The sequence below is a fragment of the Piliocolobus tephrosceles genome, chromosome 1, assembly GCF_002776525.5.
Source record: "Piliocolobus tephrosceles isolate RC106 chromosome 1, ASM277652v3, whole genome shotgun sequence".
Lineage (NCBI taxonomy): Eukaryota > Metazoa > Chordata > Mammalia > Primates > Cercopithecidae > Piliocolobus > Piliocolobus tephrosceles.
In genome coordinates, this window is record NC_045434.1 from 31,626,251 (window position 1) to 31,642,997 (window position 16,747).

The 16,747-nt window shown below is 40.8% G+C and overlaps 1 protein-coding gene and 1 pseudogene across 3 annotated transcripts; both read left to right on the forward strand.

Annotated features, from left to right (window-relative positions):
• The first annotated feature begins 172 nt into the window (after positions 1-172).
• On the forward strand, positions 173-12,508 carry CACYBP (calcyclin binding protein). Of its 3 annotated transcripts, none has more exons than XM_023207211.2 (6): positions 173-1,107; positions 6,342-6,561; positions 8,481-8,577; positions 8,837-8,936; positions 10,333-10,430; positions 11,628-12,508. In XM_023207211.2, exons 2-6 carry the CDS (start codon positions 6,456-6,458, stop codon positions 11,782-11,784), a joined length of 558 nt encoding a protein of 185 aa, XP_023062979.1. In that variant the 5' UTR covers positions 173-1,107; positions 6,342-6,455; the 3' UTR covers positions 11,785-12,508. The 3 variants fall into 3 exon arrangements, with proteins under 3 accessions (XP_023062979.1, XP_023062977.1, XP_023062978.1); XM_023207209.1 differs by lacking the exon at positions 173-1,107 and adding an exon at positions 1,307-1,623; XM_023207210.1 differs by lacking the exon at positions 173-1,107 and adding an exon at positions 3,423-3,486.
• Positions 12,509-16,214: 3,706 nt separating this feature from the next.
• On the forward strand, positions 16,215-16,313 carry LOC111539383 (annotated as a pseudogene).
• The last annotated feature ends 434 nt before the right edge of the window (positions 16,314-16,747 follow it).

Consider the following 16,747-nt stretch of genomic DNA (forward strand, 5'->3'; position numbering starts at 1 on the left):
AACTTAATTTCTAAAGTGAACCCACCTATCTATAATCAGTGTCTAAATCAAGTAACATCACCGGAACCTCAAAAGCCCCCTGGTGGCTCTTCCATGTCATTTTCCTTCCCACTATGCTCATTAACACCACGGGCTAGTTTTTAGACTTCATTTAAATGGAACCACACAATATGAACTCTTCTGTGTCTGGCTTCTTTCCCTTAATGTCATTTTTTGTATGAAATTCACGCATGTTGCGCTTGGGTAATTTATTTTTTTACTGGACTTCCGATTCTTTATTACTGATAATGGTCAGCCTCCATTTTGCTAAGAGCTTTTTTTTCTCTCCGAGTTGCTGATTCTAGCCTTGGGCGATCTATAAAGCTGAGTGCTCGCTAAGTGACCTCTCAGGGGTCGCCGCCTTGGACGATCAATAAAGCCGAGCGCGGGCTATGTGATCTCTCAGGGGTTGTTTCCAACCGTGTTGTTGACATCTTGAGCCTGCCAAGGACTAGAATAACCTGAAAACTAGGCTTCTCTGGGGTCTCGCCGAGGGGCAGCGTTAGAACCAGAAGAGAACATTGTCCCCAGAAGACATTTTACCATTTTCTTTGATGGTAAACAGGCTCACTCATACCGAATCCAAACCCAGGCGAGAGCTATGGACTCTTGAAATGGTCGGTGAAAGGGGCGAAAGCACCAGGAAATTATGCTTCAACAGTCCACGACAGAAGGGAGGGTCTGAAACTGGCGAAACACCGGCCCTTTTGTTAGGGCCTTGACCTGGGCTTCCGCCACGGGGCCGGGTCACGTGGCCAACGCAGCTCCACCTCCTACCGCGGCCAGTGATGACGCCACCAGGTCTGAGCGGATAGACCGCGGTGACATCTCCACTGCGGCGGACTCACTGAAAGTCAAACCGCTACCATTAGGAGTCCTCCACGCTTAACATATCCATTCTTTCTCGTTTGAACATAATCAGGCTGCTCCTTCTCCCCATTTTCTGCCTTCTCGCGGAGGCTGAGAGACTAGCCTTACACAACATGGCTGCCTGGTGTGTTTGGTGTCCTAGAGCGGACGGAAGCAGGTGACTCTCTACTCAACTTCCGACTTAGACTCCGAAAATTGGTACGTGATTTCCGGGGTGGGTTAAGGCAGCGGTTCCGAGCTGCGACTGCGCAGCCTGGCCTAGCGCGGTCAAATTACAATACATAAGGTTGTCGGGGCGGAGAGGAAGACATTACTCTTCTCGGACTGCCGGTTCGCTCGCGAGACTTGAGCGTTGCTAGGAGATTCGCCAGGCGGGCGGAGCCAGACTCGGCGGGGCGGGGAGGGGCGGGGCTAGACTCTGCGAGGCGGGGAGGGGTGGGGCCAGGCTTGGCGGGTGGAGCGTGCTCGCGGTGGGCGGTGGCGGTGGCGGCGGTGGCGGCGGCGGCCTCGCGAAGGTTCCAGATCCGTCGCGTGCGGGAGGCGGGCCGCGATCTCGCGTAGGGTCGGTGTGCGCGCGGGCTGCGGCGCCGCGACTCGTGCGAGTGGGCGTCTGCGCTCGGTTTGAGGGCTCGGCGCGGCGTTTCCTGTTCCCTCCTCTACGCGGCTGCACCTCGGGCCTTCGGCTTGATCCAGCCTCCCATGGCTTCAGAAGACGTAAGTGGTTCGGCCCCATCTTCCTCATGCTCCCCGGCTGGAGCTGCAGCGCCAGCCTCCCGCCCCACCGCCGTTTCCGTGGGCTGAGCCGCCCTGCGGCGACCCGGTGCCGCGGCAGTCGGCGCGCCGCCTTCCCTGGGGGACGCCTCACTCTCCCCTTCCTGCGCGGTCGGCTCCCCGCTCTTCACCTCGGCTTGGCACCCCACCCGCCTGCCGGGCCGGAGCGGGAGTGTGCGGCGATTCTCCGTGCAGGCGATGCGGGGAGTGGGTCTGAGCGAGCGGCCCCCTGCGCGTGTTCCTCAGGTCCTTTCTGCGCTGGTTTCCCAGCCAGAGGACAGGAAGCTTCATTGAAGCAAAGCTGGGTGCAAACATGAGTGTCGTTTATGGTAGAGGGCGGTTGGAGGGTGAGAAGTTTTCGGTGCTAGCACTTGAATTCTCTTAGTCATGTTTTCTCTACACACGAGGAGCTGTGTTACTCTGGGCAAGTTGTTGAGGTTTTCAGTGTCACAGTAGCATCCATTTCATAGGGTTGTTGAAAAGTATGATTTCTAGGTGTTTCAACCAGTGATTGGCAAATAGCAATCTGCTGTATGTGCTTTTTAAAATAAATAACTTGGAAAGTTAGTTGTAATTAATAGTAAGAAACCCAATGGCCTGTGTTAAAGCTCCGTAAACTCTGAACGTTGGAGAATTAAATTTTATGGAGACTTAGTTTGCTCAGTTAGAAAATGGGAATGATAGTACTTGTATTGCTCATTTCCTGGCCTAAGTGGGAGGTGAAGACGGGACAGTTATTCACAGTTAAGTGTTGGGTGTGCATTAACTAGATTTGCTTTATGAAAACAAGTACTGGGAAATCCCAAGCTTTTTTTTTTTTTTTTTTTTTAAACTCAAAATCTTTTCTTTAAATGAGGAAGAACTATGAGATTTGTGTGTTCTAGTCTTAATCTAGGTATCCTGTGACAAGTCTTTTAAGGTAGGTCTTGGATACATGTGCCCCTAGGAGAGAACTTCACAGTCATGCAGGTGGATAGCTCAGTATTAGTCCTCTTGAGAGTAGAGAATGTTCTCAGTTTAGGTACTTAGAAGTAGACATTTAAAAAAAATAATAAAAAAAATAAAAATAAAAAAAAAGAAGTAGACATTTAAGGGCACTTCATTTTTGTTTTGTTTGAGATAAAATTCAAGTTTTTAACCATTTTAAAGTGTACAATTCAGGTATTTTGTTTTAAGTATATTCAGTGTAATGCAGCCATCACCATTGTCTAGTTTCAGAACATTTTCATCACTCCAAAAAGAAACCATTTAGTGTCTTTTAAACAATTGCTTCCCATTCCCCCCTCAGCCCCTGACAACTACTCATCTTATACTTTATGTGAATTTGCCTATTCTAGGCATTTCATATAAATGGAGTCACGCTGTATGTGGCCTTTTGTTTTTTGGCTCCTTCAACTTAGCACTAACATTTTCAGGTTCATCCATGGTGTAGTGTGTATTAGTACACATGCTCTTAATGGCTAAATAATATTCTATTATATGCGTATGGCACATGTTTATCCTTTCATCCGTTTATGGACATTTATTTCCACTTCTTTTTTTGAGATGGAGTCTCGTTCTGTCGCCCAGGCTGAAGTGTAGTGGCGCAGTCTCGGCTCACTGCAATCTTCGTCTCCCAGGTTCAAAGGATTCTCCTGCCTCAGCCTCCTGAGTAGCTGGGATTACAGGCGCGCACCACCATCCCCGGCTAATTGTTGTATTTTTAGTAGCGACGGGGTTTCACCACGCTGGCCAGGCTGGTCTCGAACTCCTGATCTCAAGTGATCTTCCCGCCCGCCTCAGCCTCTGAAAGTGCTGGAATTACAGGTGTGAGCCATGGCGCCCTGGCTTATTTCCACTTCCTGACTAACTTCCTGACTAACATAAAAAATAATGCTGCTGCGAGTGCTGTGTACAAGTTTTTTGTGTGGATGTGTTTTCAGTTCTCTGGGGTATATCACCTAGGAGTGGAATTACTGGTTCATATGGTAACTTTTTGAGAAACTGTTAGACTATTTCCAGAGTGGTTGCATCATATTCCCACAAGAAGTGTTTGAAGCTTCCAGTTTCTCCACATCCTTATCAACATTTGAGTTCTATTTTTCTTTTTTTGGTTTATAACACCATCCTGCTGGGTGTGAAGTGGTATCTTGGGAATTTGATATGCGTTTACCCAATGATGATGTTGAGCATCTTTAATGTTCTTGGTGTCCATTTCTGTATCTTTGGAGAAACGTGTGTTGAATTCCTTTGCCCATTTTTGAGGCACATTGGTGTTAATGCCTCCTAGTGAAAAATTAGGAAATAGGAAGATAGAGCTTGAATGCGTTATGGGTAGGGATAAAAGGGAAATAAAATTTTTATATACGTAAAACAAATATATGCCAAGAAGGCGAGGAAAATTACATGATAAATTAGATAAGAAACTATCTAGGACATCTTAAAGTATTTGTGCAGAAAAAGCAGATCTTTGCTGGTTTCAAGTCTACCAACAACAGAACTGAGGAAATGTCTCAGTTTTAAGTTTTTTCAGTGGATACTTTATAATGAAAAGAGTAATTTAGAGCCAAAACTGGCAATAAAGAGGGCTTGGGAATTCAGCCATTGGGGGAATCCCTTGCCTAAGTTGAATTACTTTTCTTATTCTGCTAAAGCATTCCTATTTCAGTAAAAAAGCAAAACCTCGTGCTTAGATTTATTATATTTCACTTTATATTTCAATATTTTATGAATTAGGAATTGTAGAATCAGCGTTTTTTTTTGAAACCATTAAAATAAAAGTATTATTTTGAACTAAAATATCTTGGTTCTATGCTCAAAAGACGAGTTTGCAAGAGTTTTTGTTTTTTTTTTTTTTTGAGACGGAGTCTCGCTCTGTCACCCAGGCTGGAGTGCAGTGGCCGGATCTCAGCTCACTGCAAGCTCCGCCTCCCAGGTTCACGCCATTCTCCTGCCTCAGCCTCCCGAGTGGCTGGGACTACAGGCGCCCACCACCTCGCCCGGCTAGTTTTTTGTATTTTTTCGCCAGAATGGTCTCGATCTCCTGACCTCGTGATCCGCCCGTCTCAGCCTCCCAAAGTGCTGGGATTACAGGCTTGAGCCACCGCGCCCGGCACAAGAGTTTTTGTCATAGTAATATGAGCTGTTCTTGGAAGGGGAGAGTGTGGACAAGAGGGTTGGGCAGAGTTGAACTTTTTTGTTTTTTGATACTAAGTTTTGCTCTTGTTGCCCAGGCTGGAGTGCAATGGCGCGATCTTGGGTCACTGCAACCTCTGCCTCCCGGGTTCAAGCAGTTCTCCTGCCTCAGCTTCCTGAGTAGCTGGCATTACAGGCACATGCCACCATGGCTGCCTAATTTTTGAATTTTAAGTAGAGACAGGCTTTCGCCATGTTGGTCAGGTTGGTCTCGAACCCCTAACCTCAAGTGATCCACCCGTTTGGCAAAGTGCCGGGACTACAGGTGTGAGCCACTGCACCGGGCCAGAGTTGAACTTTTTATACCATGTCATCTGTTATAGATAGGCAAAACTAGGGCATCTGAGTTAAGTGAGATAATAAAAGACTTGTAGTGAAAAAGAAAAGAATGTTACTGCATTTTATAAGACTATTAAGAAACAAAGGCTTTCAGACTCTGTTGTGCGTCTGATATTCTGAGTTATAAAGCACTAAAAGACTTTTAAATTGAGCTTTTGATATAATCAAGCTGTGACAAGATTTTTTTGGTCAAGTTGCTAGTATCAAGCTAGAGTGTAAAGTTACTGCAAGAAGTGAAACAGCTGTTTGGAAAGATCTTGTGTATTTGCAGTATGTCAGAGGGTAATTGGGGGAAAAAAACTTAGGCTCAATAATTTTCTAACATTGTCTTCTTGAATTTCATAAAATGTTGCCTCTATCTCTAGAAAGTAAAAAGAAGTAGACTTTAATAGATGATGGATTGGCCTGAGAAGAAAATGAGAACGTGGTGGCTTTTTCAAAAGATAATTTCCAAGAGTATGTTGCATTTTGGGTCTTTTGTCACCTTCTATGCAACCAACTCCTACACTTCTGGCTGTAAGACTGACCCAGCTTCAGAGCAAGACTTTTCCTCAGAAGCAGAAATTTGTTTTTTTGTTTGTTTGTTTTTTTAAATATTTTGTCTAAAAAATTCAGACTTTTTTTATTTGAGGTATTTGAGGTGGGAAGATCAATGAAGACCAATCAGTGACAGAAAATGGAGCATTCATTACCTCAGTAAAGTTTGCTATATAGCATTTTGCCATGGTCACTGCGTGTTCTCTCATCTCTTAAATATTTTAAAAGTGTCTAACATCTAATGACACTCGGATTAGATGTTAAAGGAAATCTATGAATCCCTTGTCAAAAAAAAAAAGTCTTTGTTTTACTTCTTAAGTCGCAGATGTTTCTTGTAAATATTTTAAAGCAAATATAAACTGGAAAATTTGGGTTTGATTACCTATTTATTGTTTGTTCAAGATTGTTCAAAGTTTTCCTTTTGGGAAAAAAAAAGGAAGCTTGAGTTAATAAGCCAGAGGGAAGAACTGAAGTTGCAACTCAATCCTAGAAAATTTAGGTGAACCTCTTAATTCTTAGTGCTTATTTCAGTAAGTTGAAAAGAGTGATAAGCACAATATCAAGCCCTTTCCTTACTGATCATAGCTAACTTATTTTTTGTCTTAACACAGCTACAGAAAGATCTAGAAGAGGTAAGGGTATTGCTGGAAAAGGCTACTAGGAAAAGAGTATGTGATGCCCTTACAGCTGAAAAGTCCAAGATTGAGACAGAAATCAAGAACAAGATGCAACAGAAATCACAGAAGAAAGCAGAACTTCTTGATAATGAAAAACCAGCTGCTGTGGTTGCTCCCATTACAACGGGCTATACAGTGAAAATCAGTAATTATGGTATGACTTGCTTCCCTATAGCCAGTTTTGCCTCCGAGCAACCTATTCCTCATAGGGATCTAACAAATTCATCTTTAAATGAGTTTTGAGTCTGTGTTTTTGGTGGCTTGGAGGAAGACCCATCAGTTTTTATTTAATAAAACTTTCTTTAGATATAAATAGGAAAGGATACATTCTAGAAGCTGTTAACAAGAGTAAGGTGATTTACTACAAAGATGAGGAGTAGCAACAAGGAAGGAATTTATTCTGAAATTATTCAGTATATATGAGGTACCGCTTTGGTGGTGGTGGTGGTTTTTAATCATGTTTTATGTTTCACTCTGCCAACCACTACAATTAACTGAGGAGAGGAATCCAGTTAAATTCAGGAAATATTTTTGAGCACCTAATGTATATCACTATTGTGCTTAGACTTACGGATACACAGCAGTGACAAAGACCTAATCCTTTCTCATGGTGTGGCTGGGACATAGACGTATAACTCCTAACATAACAATGTATTAGGAAAACAGTATGAGCAAAAACTGTTTTCCTTCAATGGTGTATATAGTTTTTTTGTTTTAGCGGCAGTGCAACTTGAATGAGAGTGATGAGCGCTCAATGGAGCAAGGACAGTCTGGTTTTTCTTTGTGCTAATAATATCTAGCACATAATAGGTAACATAGCTGAGGAAATAATTCTGGAGGTGAGGAACAGGGAGAATTAGATTTGAGTGTGAACAAGGGTGAGTTGTGTGTTCAACAAGTCAAAAAGGAAGGGAAGGACATGAATAGAGGACATGAATAGAGACTTGGAAGGCATGATCTATTTTGAGTATTGTTATAGTGAAAAGCATGTGTATGTCGTGCTTAAGAGATGTACTATATAGTACTATATGAAATTGTACCGTGTACTCAGTTGAGTATGGGAAACTGGTCTGAAGGTGTTTAGGATTATGGCATTTTAACCAGGAACATAGATTTGTATTGAGGGAGAAACTTGTCAATCTGGAGGATGTACTGACTGGGAAGAAACTATTAATAAATGAAGTTCTCTGGAACCCTCTAGGGCATTTTTTTGATCAACACTATGTTTCTTTTTAATTTTCGTGGGTATATAGTAGGTGTATGTATTTATGGGGTACATGAGATGTTTTGATACAGGCATGCAGTGTGAAAACACGTCATGGAGGATGGGGCATGTTTCTATTCCGTAGGACTAAGTGAGGAAGAGTCAGGGATATGTATGTATGTATTCTTGATAAACAGAAGATGCTTTTTGTGATGTTTTTTATTTTCTACAAATATGATGGTATTTTGTGAAGTGTATATGTCTTGTATGTGGACAGTTCTTCTAGGTTAGAGACTTGCTGGTAGTTTGATAATACATACGGAAATGGCATTTAATAGATACCAGTAGGTTTGTCAGATTTGGATGAAGAATTGGAGTCATTTACATTCTGCTTTGCCCTGGAAAGGAATTAAGAGCGCTAGGATTCTGTTTGTTATACTACTTAGAGAAGTAGAAATGGTTATGGAATTAGACAGTATTGATACTTAGCCATCCAGCTTAGTGGAGAGGTACCGATATTTAGATGTAGGACAAAACTGTTTCCATAAAAGCAGTAAATGAACTAATCTTAAAGAATGTATTTAGTGATCATATTTTTATTCTGAGGGAAAAAAAAGAGCATAGGCTTTGTATTCAGAAACCTGGATTTGAATCTGAATTCTATCACTTGTTAGATGCCTAACTTTGGGTAGAGTACTTAATTGCTTTGAGGCTCCTTTTCTCAACCTAGAAAATTTCTTGGGTTTCAAATTTTTGTATGACTGGATTTTCATAATTTTACTTTCCTGAGTTATGAGCCATCTGCGTTTGCCGTTCTAGAGATAGTTTCAGAGACTTACTTATGTCCCATCTTTTGTTGTCGTTGCCAGGATGGGATCAGTCAGATAAGTTTGTGAAAATCTACATTACCTTAAGTGGAGTGCATCAAGTTCCCACTGAGAATGTGCAGGTGCATTTCACAGAGAGGTGAGTTCTCATTGTGTTGGGGAAAACGGTGATCATTAACAGTCAACATTGCCTTATCTTGAGACTCTTTTTCTTAGCAGTTTTTAAAATTCTTCTTAAATTTATTATTAATTATCCTTTACAACTACTTTGAAGAGGTGAGCATTAACTGGCCAAATGCACACCCTGAAATAAAGCCAGCAGCTTTTTTTCCACTCTTCCGGAGTAAGAATACCTTTCATAGAACTAGAAAGATGATGTATTCACCATTGTGTTGCAGGTCATTTGATCTTTTGGTAAAGAATCTAAATGGGAAGAGTTACTCCATGATTGTGAACAATCTCTTGAAACCCATCTCTGTGGAAGGCAGTTCAAAAAAAGTGAGTGTGCTTTTTTCGGTCGTAATATTCTGAAACCTTACCAGATTGAACCTAGCTGATTTAGAATTGAGATGAACTGGAATGAATTTGTCCTGTAACAGGGACCACTGCCTGTTCTGTGAATGTTTTATTGGGACATAGCCAGGCTTATTTGTTTGTGTGTTGTTTGTGGCTGCTTTTGTGCTACAATGGCAGAGTTAAGTGGCTGCAGCAGACCACATAAGGCCCTAAATGAAACCTAAATATTTACTCTGTGGTCCTTGAGAGAGAACATTTGCCAACTCCTTTTGTAGAAGAATAGGCTATTGTAAGAATACTCCATTAAGATCAGGAAGGAAGTAAACGTTTGAAGGTAGTTAAGAGTGAGACTTGAGTTTTATGCCAGGTTTACTGCTTAGTGTTTGTGACCTTTGGCAGCTTAATCACTCTGTGCCTCAGTTTCTGCATTTATGCAATAGTAATAATTTATTTCGCAAAGTTGAAATGATAACACTGAAGTGCAATACCATATGTAAAGTGCTTAAATTAATGGTAGTGTTAGCATTGTGCATAATACTGGTATACATAAAAGGAGGTCTTAAGCACTTAGCCTCCTTGGAGTTAGAAGCAGCTATAAAAATAAGGAAAAAACTACCCTTTATAATTTTTACTAAATCAGATAGTCCCTCTTTTCTGCCTAATTTGAATAAATGAAGTTTAATGCATTAGGTATATAGACATGCCATTCTGCCATCTGTTTTTATAATACATAATTAACAGCTTACAGGTGATACTCAAATATAGTTGGATTCACTGTCTTCCTGCACCCTTCTGCATCCACTAGTCCCGTACATAGAGTACCAAAAGATCCCTAGAAGTCGTATTGATCATTGTTTAAAGACCTGTACGTTGCCCTTCTTTCACACTTTCCGAATGCCTCACCTTGCTCCATACTGCCTTATGTGACTTGGTTTCTTGCCTATCCTCGACCCCTCTTATTATATTACTATCTCTTTGTCACTAAAATCCAGCCACTCCTCCTGCTCCTCAAACACACCAAGATCATCCCATCTTGGAGCCATTCTACGTGGCTCTGCCAACTGCCTTCTGACCTTAGGCTTCAGCTCAGATTTTGCCTCAGGGAGACCTTCCTAATGAAGTTCCTGCTCCCACCCCCATTAACACCTGCTTTGTCTTGCCAGCACTTTCTAGGATATGACGGTATTCAAGTTTTACTTACTTATGGTCTTTTCATGCCATGAATGTTCAGATTTTGGCCTATTCATACAAGTATTACTAGCACCCCAAATAAGTCTATACATACTATGGACTTGATTAATTAAATAATTGTTTTCTAAATTTTCATGCTTATCTCCATGTCTTCTAAGCTGTATTTGTTTTCCTGCTTTTCTTCCAGGTCAAGACTGATACAGTTCTTATATTGTGTAGAAAGAAAGTGGAAAACACAAGGTGGGATTACCTGACCCAGGTTGAAAAAGAGTGCAAAGAAAAAGAGTGAGTCTACTTTCATTTGTTAAAGAATTCTAGTGTATTGTTTGAGATTATGGATTTTTAAGTTTGTCTTTATGGATAATATATTTCTGCTTTCAACCGTCAGAAACTACCTGAAGAGGGCGCGTCCAGCAAGTTGCTTTTTAAGGTCTTTGTAGTTAACAGTTGGCTCTTTAGTGTGGTTCTTAACCCTAGGCACTTCTATAGAAATACTGTGCCCATTCCCAGATACTCTGTTTCAGTAGTTCGAGAGAGGCTCAGATACCCCTGTATGTTTTAAATTTCTCAGATGTTTGTGATACGTAGTTGTTCTCATTGTCACTGGTTTAGAGTGAAAAAGATAAAATATTTTTATCCTTCTTAATAATGACCTTTTAAAAATGTTTATTCAATGATACTTGCATTCTAGGTCAGTTCATCTTCTAGAGGTACTAATTCAAGACTCAGGTCCAGATCTGTGTATCTCAAGCTTAAGAGGAGAGCTTTTCTAATTATAAAATACATGAGCTTCAGGGTACATCCATGTGTAATGTTTGTGATTTTCCATCAATTTTTTTTTTCCAAATTATGAGGGAAACATGCTTTTAAAAAATGAAAACAAGTTAGAAAATCCAATCCTTACTTATTTTACCTGTCCAGGCAGGGTGTCTCATGCCTGTAATCCTAGCATTTTGGGAGGCCGAGGCGGTGGATCACCTGAGGTCAGGAGTTTGAGACCAGCTTGGCTGACATGGTGAAACTCCGTCTCTACTAAAAATACAAAAATTAGCCGAGCATGGTGGCACGTGCCTGTAATCCCAGCTACTTGGGTTGCTGAGGCAGACGGAATTGCATGAATCTGGGAGGAGGCGGAGGTTGCAGTGAGCCAAGATCGCACCACTGCACTCCAGCCTGGGCGACAGAGCAAGACTGTCTTAAAAAAAAAAAAAAAAAAAAAAAAAACATGGGAAATCCCTGTGCCTAAAAATAGCCCCTTACTATTTTGATGACCTCTTTCATGCACCAAGTGTGTGCATGCTTGGTAGGTGTGTGTTGTTTTCATTAAGATGAACTTAGGCGTGCCGTTTTGATTGTGAATCTCTTTGGATACACTGTCTTCCCTCTTATCCCTCTACTTCCTGCCAGTGTTAACAACCTGAATTATAGTATCTTCCCTCGTGCCTTCATTTCTCCATTGTTGTATATGTTTTCTTTTTAAAGGAAGCCCTCCTATGACACTGAAACAGATCCTAGTGAGGGATTGATGACTGTTCTAAAGAAAATTTATGAAGATGGAGATGATGATATGAAGAGAACCATTAATAAAGCATGGGTGGAATCAAGAGAGAAGCAAGCCAAAGGAGACATGGAATTTTGAGACTTTAAGGTCCTTTTGGGAACTGTGATGTGATGTGGAAATACTGATGTTTCCAGTAAGGGAATATTGGTGAGCTGCATATATAAATTTGACAGATAGCTATTTACATAGCCTTCTAGGTAAAGGCAGTGAATTCTCCATTTCCTACTGGAGGATTTATTTAAATAAAATTTGCTTATTAAACACTCCTGCAAAGATGGTTTTATTCGTACCCTGGTCATTTTGTTCAAGGAAGGGTTATAATTGCATTCTCATGTGAAATATAAAAAGCAAGTCTTGCCCAATAAAAACGCTACATTGTGTGTATTTTTTGTTCAGCTAAGAATTGGAGAAGTATTTGCTTGCCTTTAGGTTACTGACATCAGCTTCCACCAGTGTAAAAATTGAGTAAACCTGAAGTTTTGCATAAAATGCAGATCGGTACCTGTGCTTGAAGGTTGCTGTAGAGCATCTGACCCCTTATTAACACCTTAAGCAATGTGTGTGCCATGCATTACCATGCATTAATTCAATCACAGGTGTTTCTATCTAGATTGAAATATGTTTGTCAATGAATATAGAATAGAAACTAAATCTAAACATGACAATAGACACACATCTTTGTATGGTACCAATTAGTTTTGCTGTGGATCAGATGGTTTATGACAGTAATAACCATAAAGCAAAAAATAATCTGAAAGCCCATCTATTCCTATGCTCAATAAAGTTAAGTTTTTCTTCATTAGAACAGTTTTATGATTTATTTGTCTAGGAGTATGTCAGAAAAATCAGGCTTCTAGTAGGAATTATTCCTATTGCCCCTGAAGTCAGGACCGCTGCCTGTGATCTCTATTACTATATTTTACTGGAGGTATTAACCAACACAGTTAGATCAGAGAAAGCAATTGAAGCCAGGCATGGAGGCTGGTGCCCATAATCCCAGCTACTCGGGAAGCTAAGGCTGGAGGATCACTTGAACCCAGGAGTTTAAGGCTGCAGTGAGCTATGATCATGCCACTGTACTCCAGCTTGGGTGACAGATTGAGAGCCTGTCTCATTACAAAAAAAAAAAAAAAAAAAAAAAAGCCATTAGACACACAGAAAAAATCCAGAAGGGTAAACTAAAGCTACAATTAATATGGGAATTTGGAAAAAGTGGTAGGACTTACAATACAGAAACACCTTATGTATAGGATAGCTGTAAGTAAATACTGAAACACATTATGCCTCTGTAATTGGTGTTGATACATGAATAGAATAGCAGACACAATGCATATGAAAGTTACAGAATATGGTAAAAGTGGGATAAAGATGGGTTTTTAATGATAGTAAGATAACTGAAAATAGGCATATAGATACATTCCAAGCAGACTGAAGATCTAATTGTAAAAATGAAACCATATGGGCCGGGTGCGGTGGCTCAAGCCTGTAATCCCAGCACTTTGGGAGGCCGAGACGGGCGGATCACGAGGTCGGGAGATCAAGACCATACTAGCTAACACGGTAAAACCGTGTCTCTACTAAAAAATACAAAAAACTGGCCGGGAGAGGTTGTGGGCATCTGTAATCCCAGCTACTCAGGAGGCTGAGGCAGGAGAATGGCATAAGCCTGGGAGGTGGAGCTTGCAGTGAGCTGAGATCAGGCCACTGCACTCCAGCCTGGCCGATACAGCGAGACTCCGTCTCAAAAAAAAAAAAAAAAAAAAAAAAAAAATGAAAGCTTACAAATACTAGAAAATGGGGGAAAACTACATTATATGTGACTTAAAACCTAGAAGAAACAAAACTTGATCAGTTTTAACTACATAAAAATGTCTATAGGACAAGAAAAACCCCACCACAACCCAAAGCAAACAATGTATTGAGAGGATTCCAGTAATTAAGAATACTTCATACAAAAAGAAATGTAAATGATCTTTAACCTGTAAAGATGTTCACCTTGTTCAGAAGAGAATAAACTACAGTTTCTTTTTATCTTTCACTGGAAAAAGTTTAAAAACAAATGTTATTGAGTGTTGAGGCTGTGGAGAAATAAGGACACATATCTGGGAATGGAATGAAAAAGTTAAACTCTGGTTAACATTCAAGAGTATATGGGTGGGTGCAGTGGCTCACACCTGTAATGCCAACATTTGGGAGGCCAAGGCGGGCAGATCACTTGAGGTCAGGAGTTTGAGACCATCCTGGCCAATATGGCGAAATCCCGTCTCTACAAAAAATACAAAAATTAGCTGAGTGTGGTGGCAGATGCCTGTAATTCCAGCTACTCGGGAAGCTGAGGGACAAGAATCACTTGAACCTGGGAGGCCAAGGGACAAGAATCACCTGAACTTGGGAGGCTGAGGGACAAGAATCACTTGGACCCGGGAGGCACAGTTTGCAGTGAGCTGAGACTGTGCCACTGCACTCCAGCCTGGGTGACAGAGTAAGACTCTTGTCTCAAAAACAGTATTTGGTAATAACCATCAGAATTACATATGCATTTATCCTCTGACTCAGAATTTTAACTTCTTTCTGGGCTCTGAAAGGTGCATTTACCAAAATTTGGAATGCTATATGCAAAAGATCAGAAATACCCAAGTGTATTAAACAGGAATGTATTACGGTTCATCCACGTGAGGGAGTCACAAAACAATGAAGATTTCTGTATAATGTAAAATGGTCACCAGGATAGAGTAAGGGGAAAAGCAAAGTGCGGAACATTTATGGTATACCCACTGGGTTTGTGTAAGAAGGGTGAGAAATGCGAATGTATGCACATAGGTGTATTTGCTTACGTTTCAAAACGAAACGAGTAAACCCAAAGCTAATAAAAATTGTTAGCAGGGGAAGGAAGGAGATGAGCATGGAAGCTACTCTGTGAATGTAACTTTTTTCTAGAGTTTTGACTTTAGAACCATCTAAAATTTAACATGATTGAAAAAGTAAAAAATGACCTTAAACCTACCAACACATTGTCTCAGTCTGTTCCTGCTGCTGTAACAAAATGCCACAGACTAAGAATTTATAAATAATATTTATTTCTTGCACTTCTGGAGGCTGGGGAAGTCTAAGATTTGGCACCAGTAGATTGGTGTCTAGTAAGGGCTTGCTTTCTGCTTCCAGTATGGTGCCTTCTTGCAGTATCAGAAGGGTAAAAGGGATAAACTCTCCCTCAAGCCCTCTTAGAAAGGCACTGATCCCATCCATGAGTGTGGAGCCATCCTGGCCTAATCACCCCCTAAGGGCCCCACCTCTTAATAATGTCAACGCATTGTGGATTAGATCGCAATGTGAATTTCAGAAGTACACAAATGTTCAAACTACAGCATGTATATACATCAAGTTGGTAGTATAAACTACTTTCAAATAACTTTAGAACACAAGTACTGAGATGGATTCTAAGTACAAAACCACAAGTGAATCTAAAACTATAATCACTAGTGTTAGCAGTAAAATTATATTGAAACTTTCAATATAATTTATGATAAAGGTAAATAGGCTGATGTCATTAGGAGCTAAGATTTTTGTATTAAATACATTCTAAAATCAATAAAAACTCGTTTTTTTTTTTATTTTTTTGAAACAGGGTCTTGCTCTGTTGCCCAGGCTGGGGTGCAGTGGTGCAGTATCAGCTCACTGCAACCTCTGCCTCCCAGGTTCAAGGGGATTCTCCAGCCTCAGCCTCCCGAGGAGCTGGGACTATAGGTGTGTGCCACCACGCCCAGCTAATTTTTGTATTTTTTGGTAGAGACAGGGTTTCACCATGTTGGCCAGGCTGGGTCTCGAACTCCTGACCTCAAATGATCCACCCGCCTCAACCTCCCAAGGTGCTGGGATTACAGGCGTGAGCCACCGCACCCGGTCTATTTTTACCTTTTAAAAAAATACTTGCCTAGGCAGACCCGCTGAAAGGACCTAAATGCAATGATGATAATAGCCATCAGCACTGCCTAGTGCTCAGTGTGGTCTCTAAACTAAACACTATTTCCTACAAAAAGGTCCATGAACCCTTGGAAAAAATGTCTGAGACAGGAAATGCACAAAGTAGACCTGGGTTAGCTTATGTCAGAAAGCAAGGAAATACTGAATAATTCTGTACCAATTCATTAGGAAACAACTTAAGGAGCTCCCACTGGTAATGGGACAATTTGAGCATCAAGAAATAATGAATGGAATAGATTGAAACAATATACACAAAATTTGCAAGTTCACTACAGTGAAAAATAAATGATTTGTTACCATTTTCATTGGCTAGAGCACCAACTCATTTACTCTAAAAATTGTTAAAGAATCATGCATTTATCTTGAAGAAATACATTTCAGGAAAATAAATTACTGATAAGGAAAAGTTCTTGACAGAAAAATTCTAGCCAATACAGAAAAATTATGGAATTAGAAAACTACAATTGCAAACCTTAACAAAACAACAGATCAGAGGAACAATCACCAATGAAAAGCAAAAACTTCGCTTGCTTCAGCAGCACATATATTAAAATTGAATGATACAGAGATTAGCATGGCCCCTGTGCAAGGATGACATGCAAATTTGTGAAGCATATTAAAATGCTTTAAAACAAAAAAAAGCAAAAACCAATGAGTGGCAGGTTAATGAATGGTTAACTTCAAATGCAGGGACCAGGCTCATCCCACCTGAACCCACTGGTCAAGCAGCATTCAAAGTTGGACAGACAGATAACGTGCCTTCTGGTCTAACAGTACACAGCACCACTGATGAAAATTCATCTCCAAAACACGGAGCCTGAATCTAGGCTAGCCTCAATGTAACTACCAGTTGATAGGGAATTTGTGTGACAGGAATAAATTTAAAAACACACGAAAGAAGCAAACGGCTAAATGTTGGACATTCTACAGGAAAAATGGCCCGGTTCCTCCCACAAACGAATGACATAAAGGAGTGAAGAGGTTTATAGAACAAAAGGGATTTAAGAGATGTAGCAACCAAATGAAATACATGGATCATACTTGGACTCATTCAAACAAA

Excerpts from the sequence above, each read along its gene's own strand:
- CACYBP (XM_023207209.1), top strand. Across the intron at positions 8,937-10,332 it reads TGGAAGGCAGTTCAAAAAAA|GTCAAGACTGATACAGTTCT; the intron begins GTGAGTGTGCTT and ends CTTTTCTTCCAG. Across the intron at positions 10,431-11,627 it reads AAAGAGTGCAAAGAAAAAGA|GAAGCCCTCCTATGACACTG; the intron begins GTGAGTCTACTT and ends TTCTTTTTAAAG.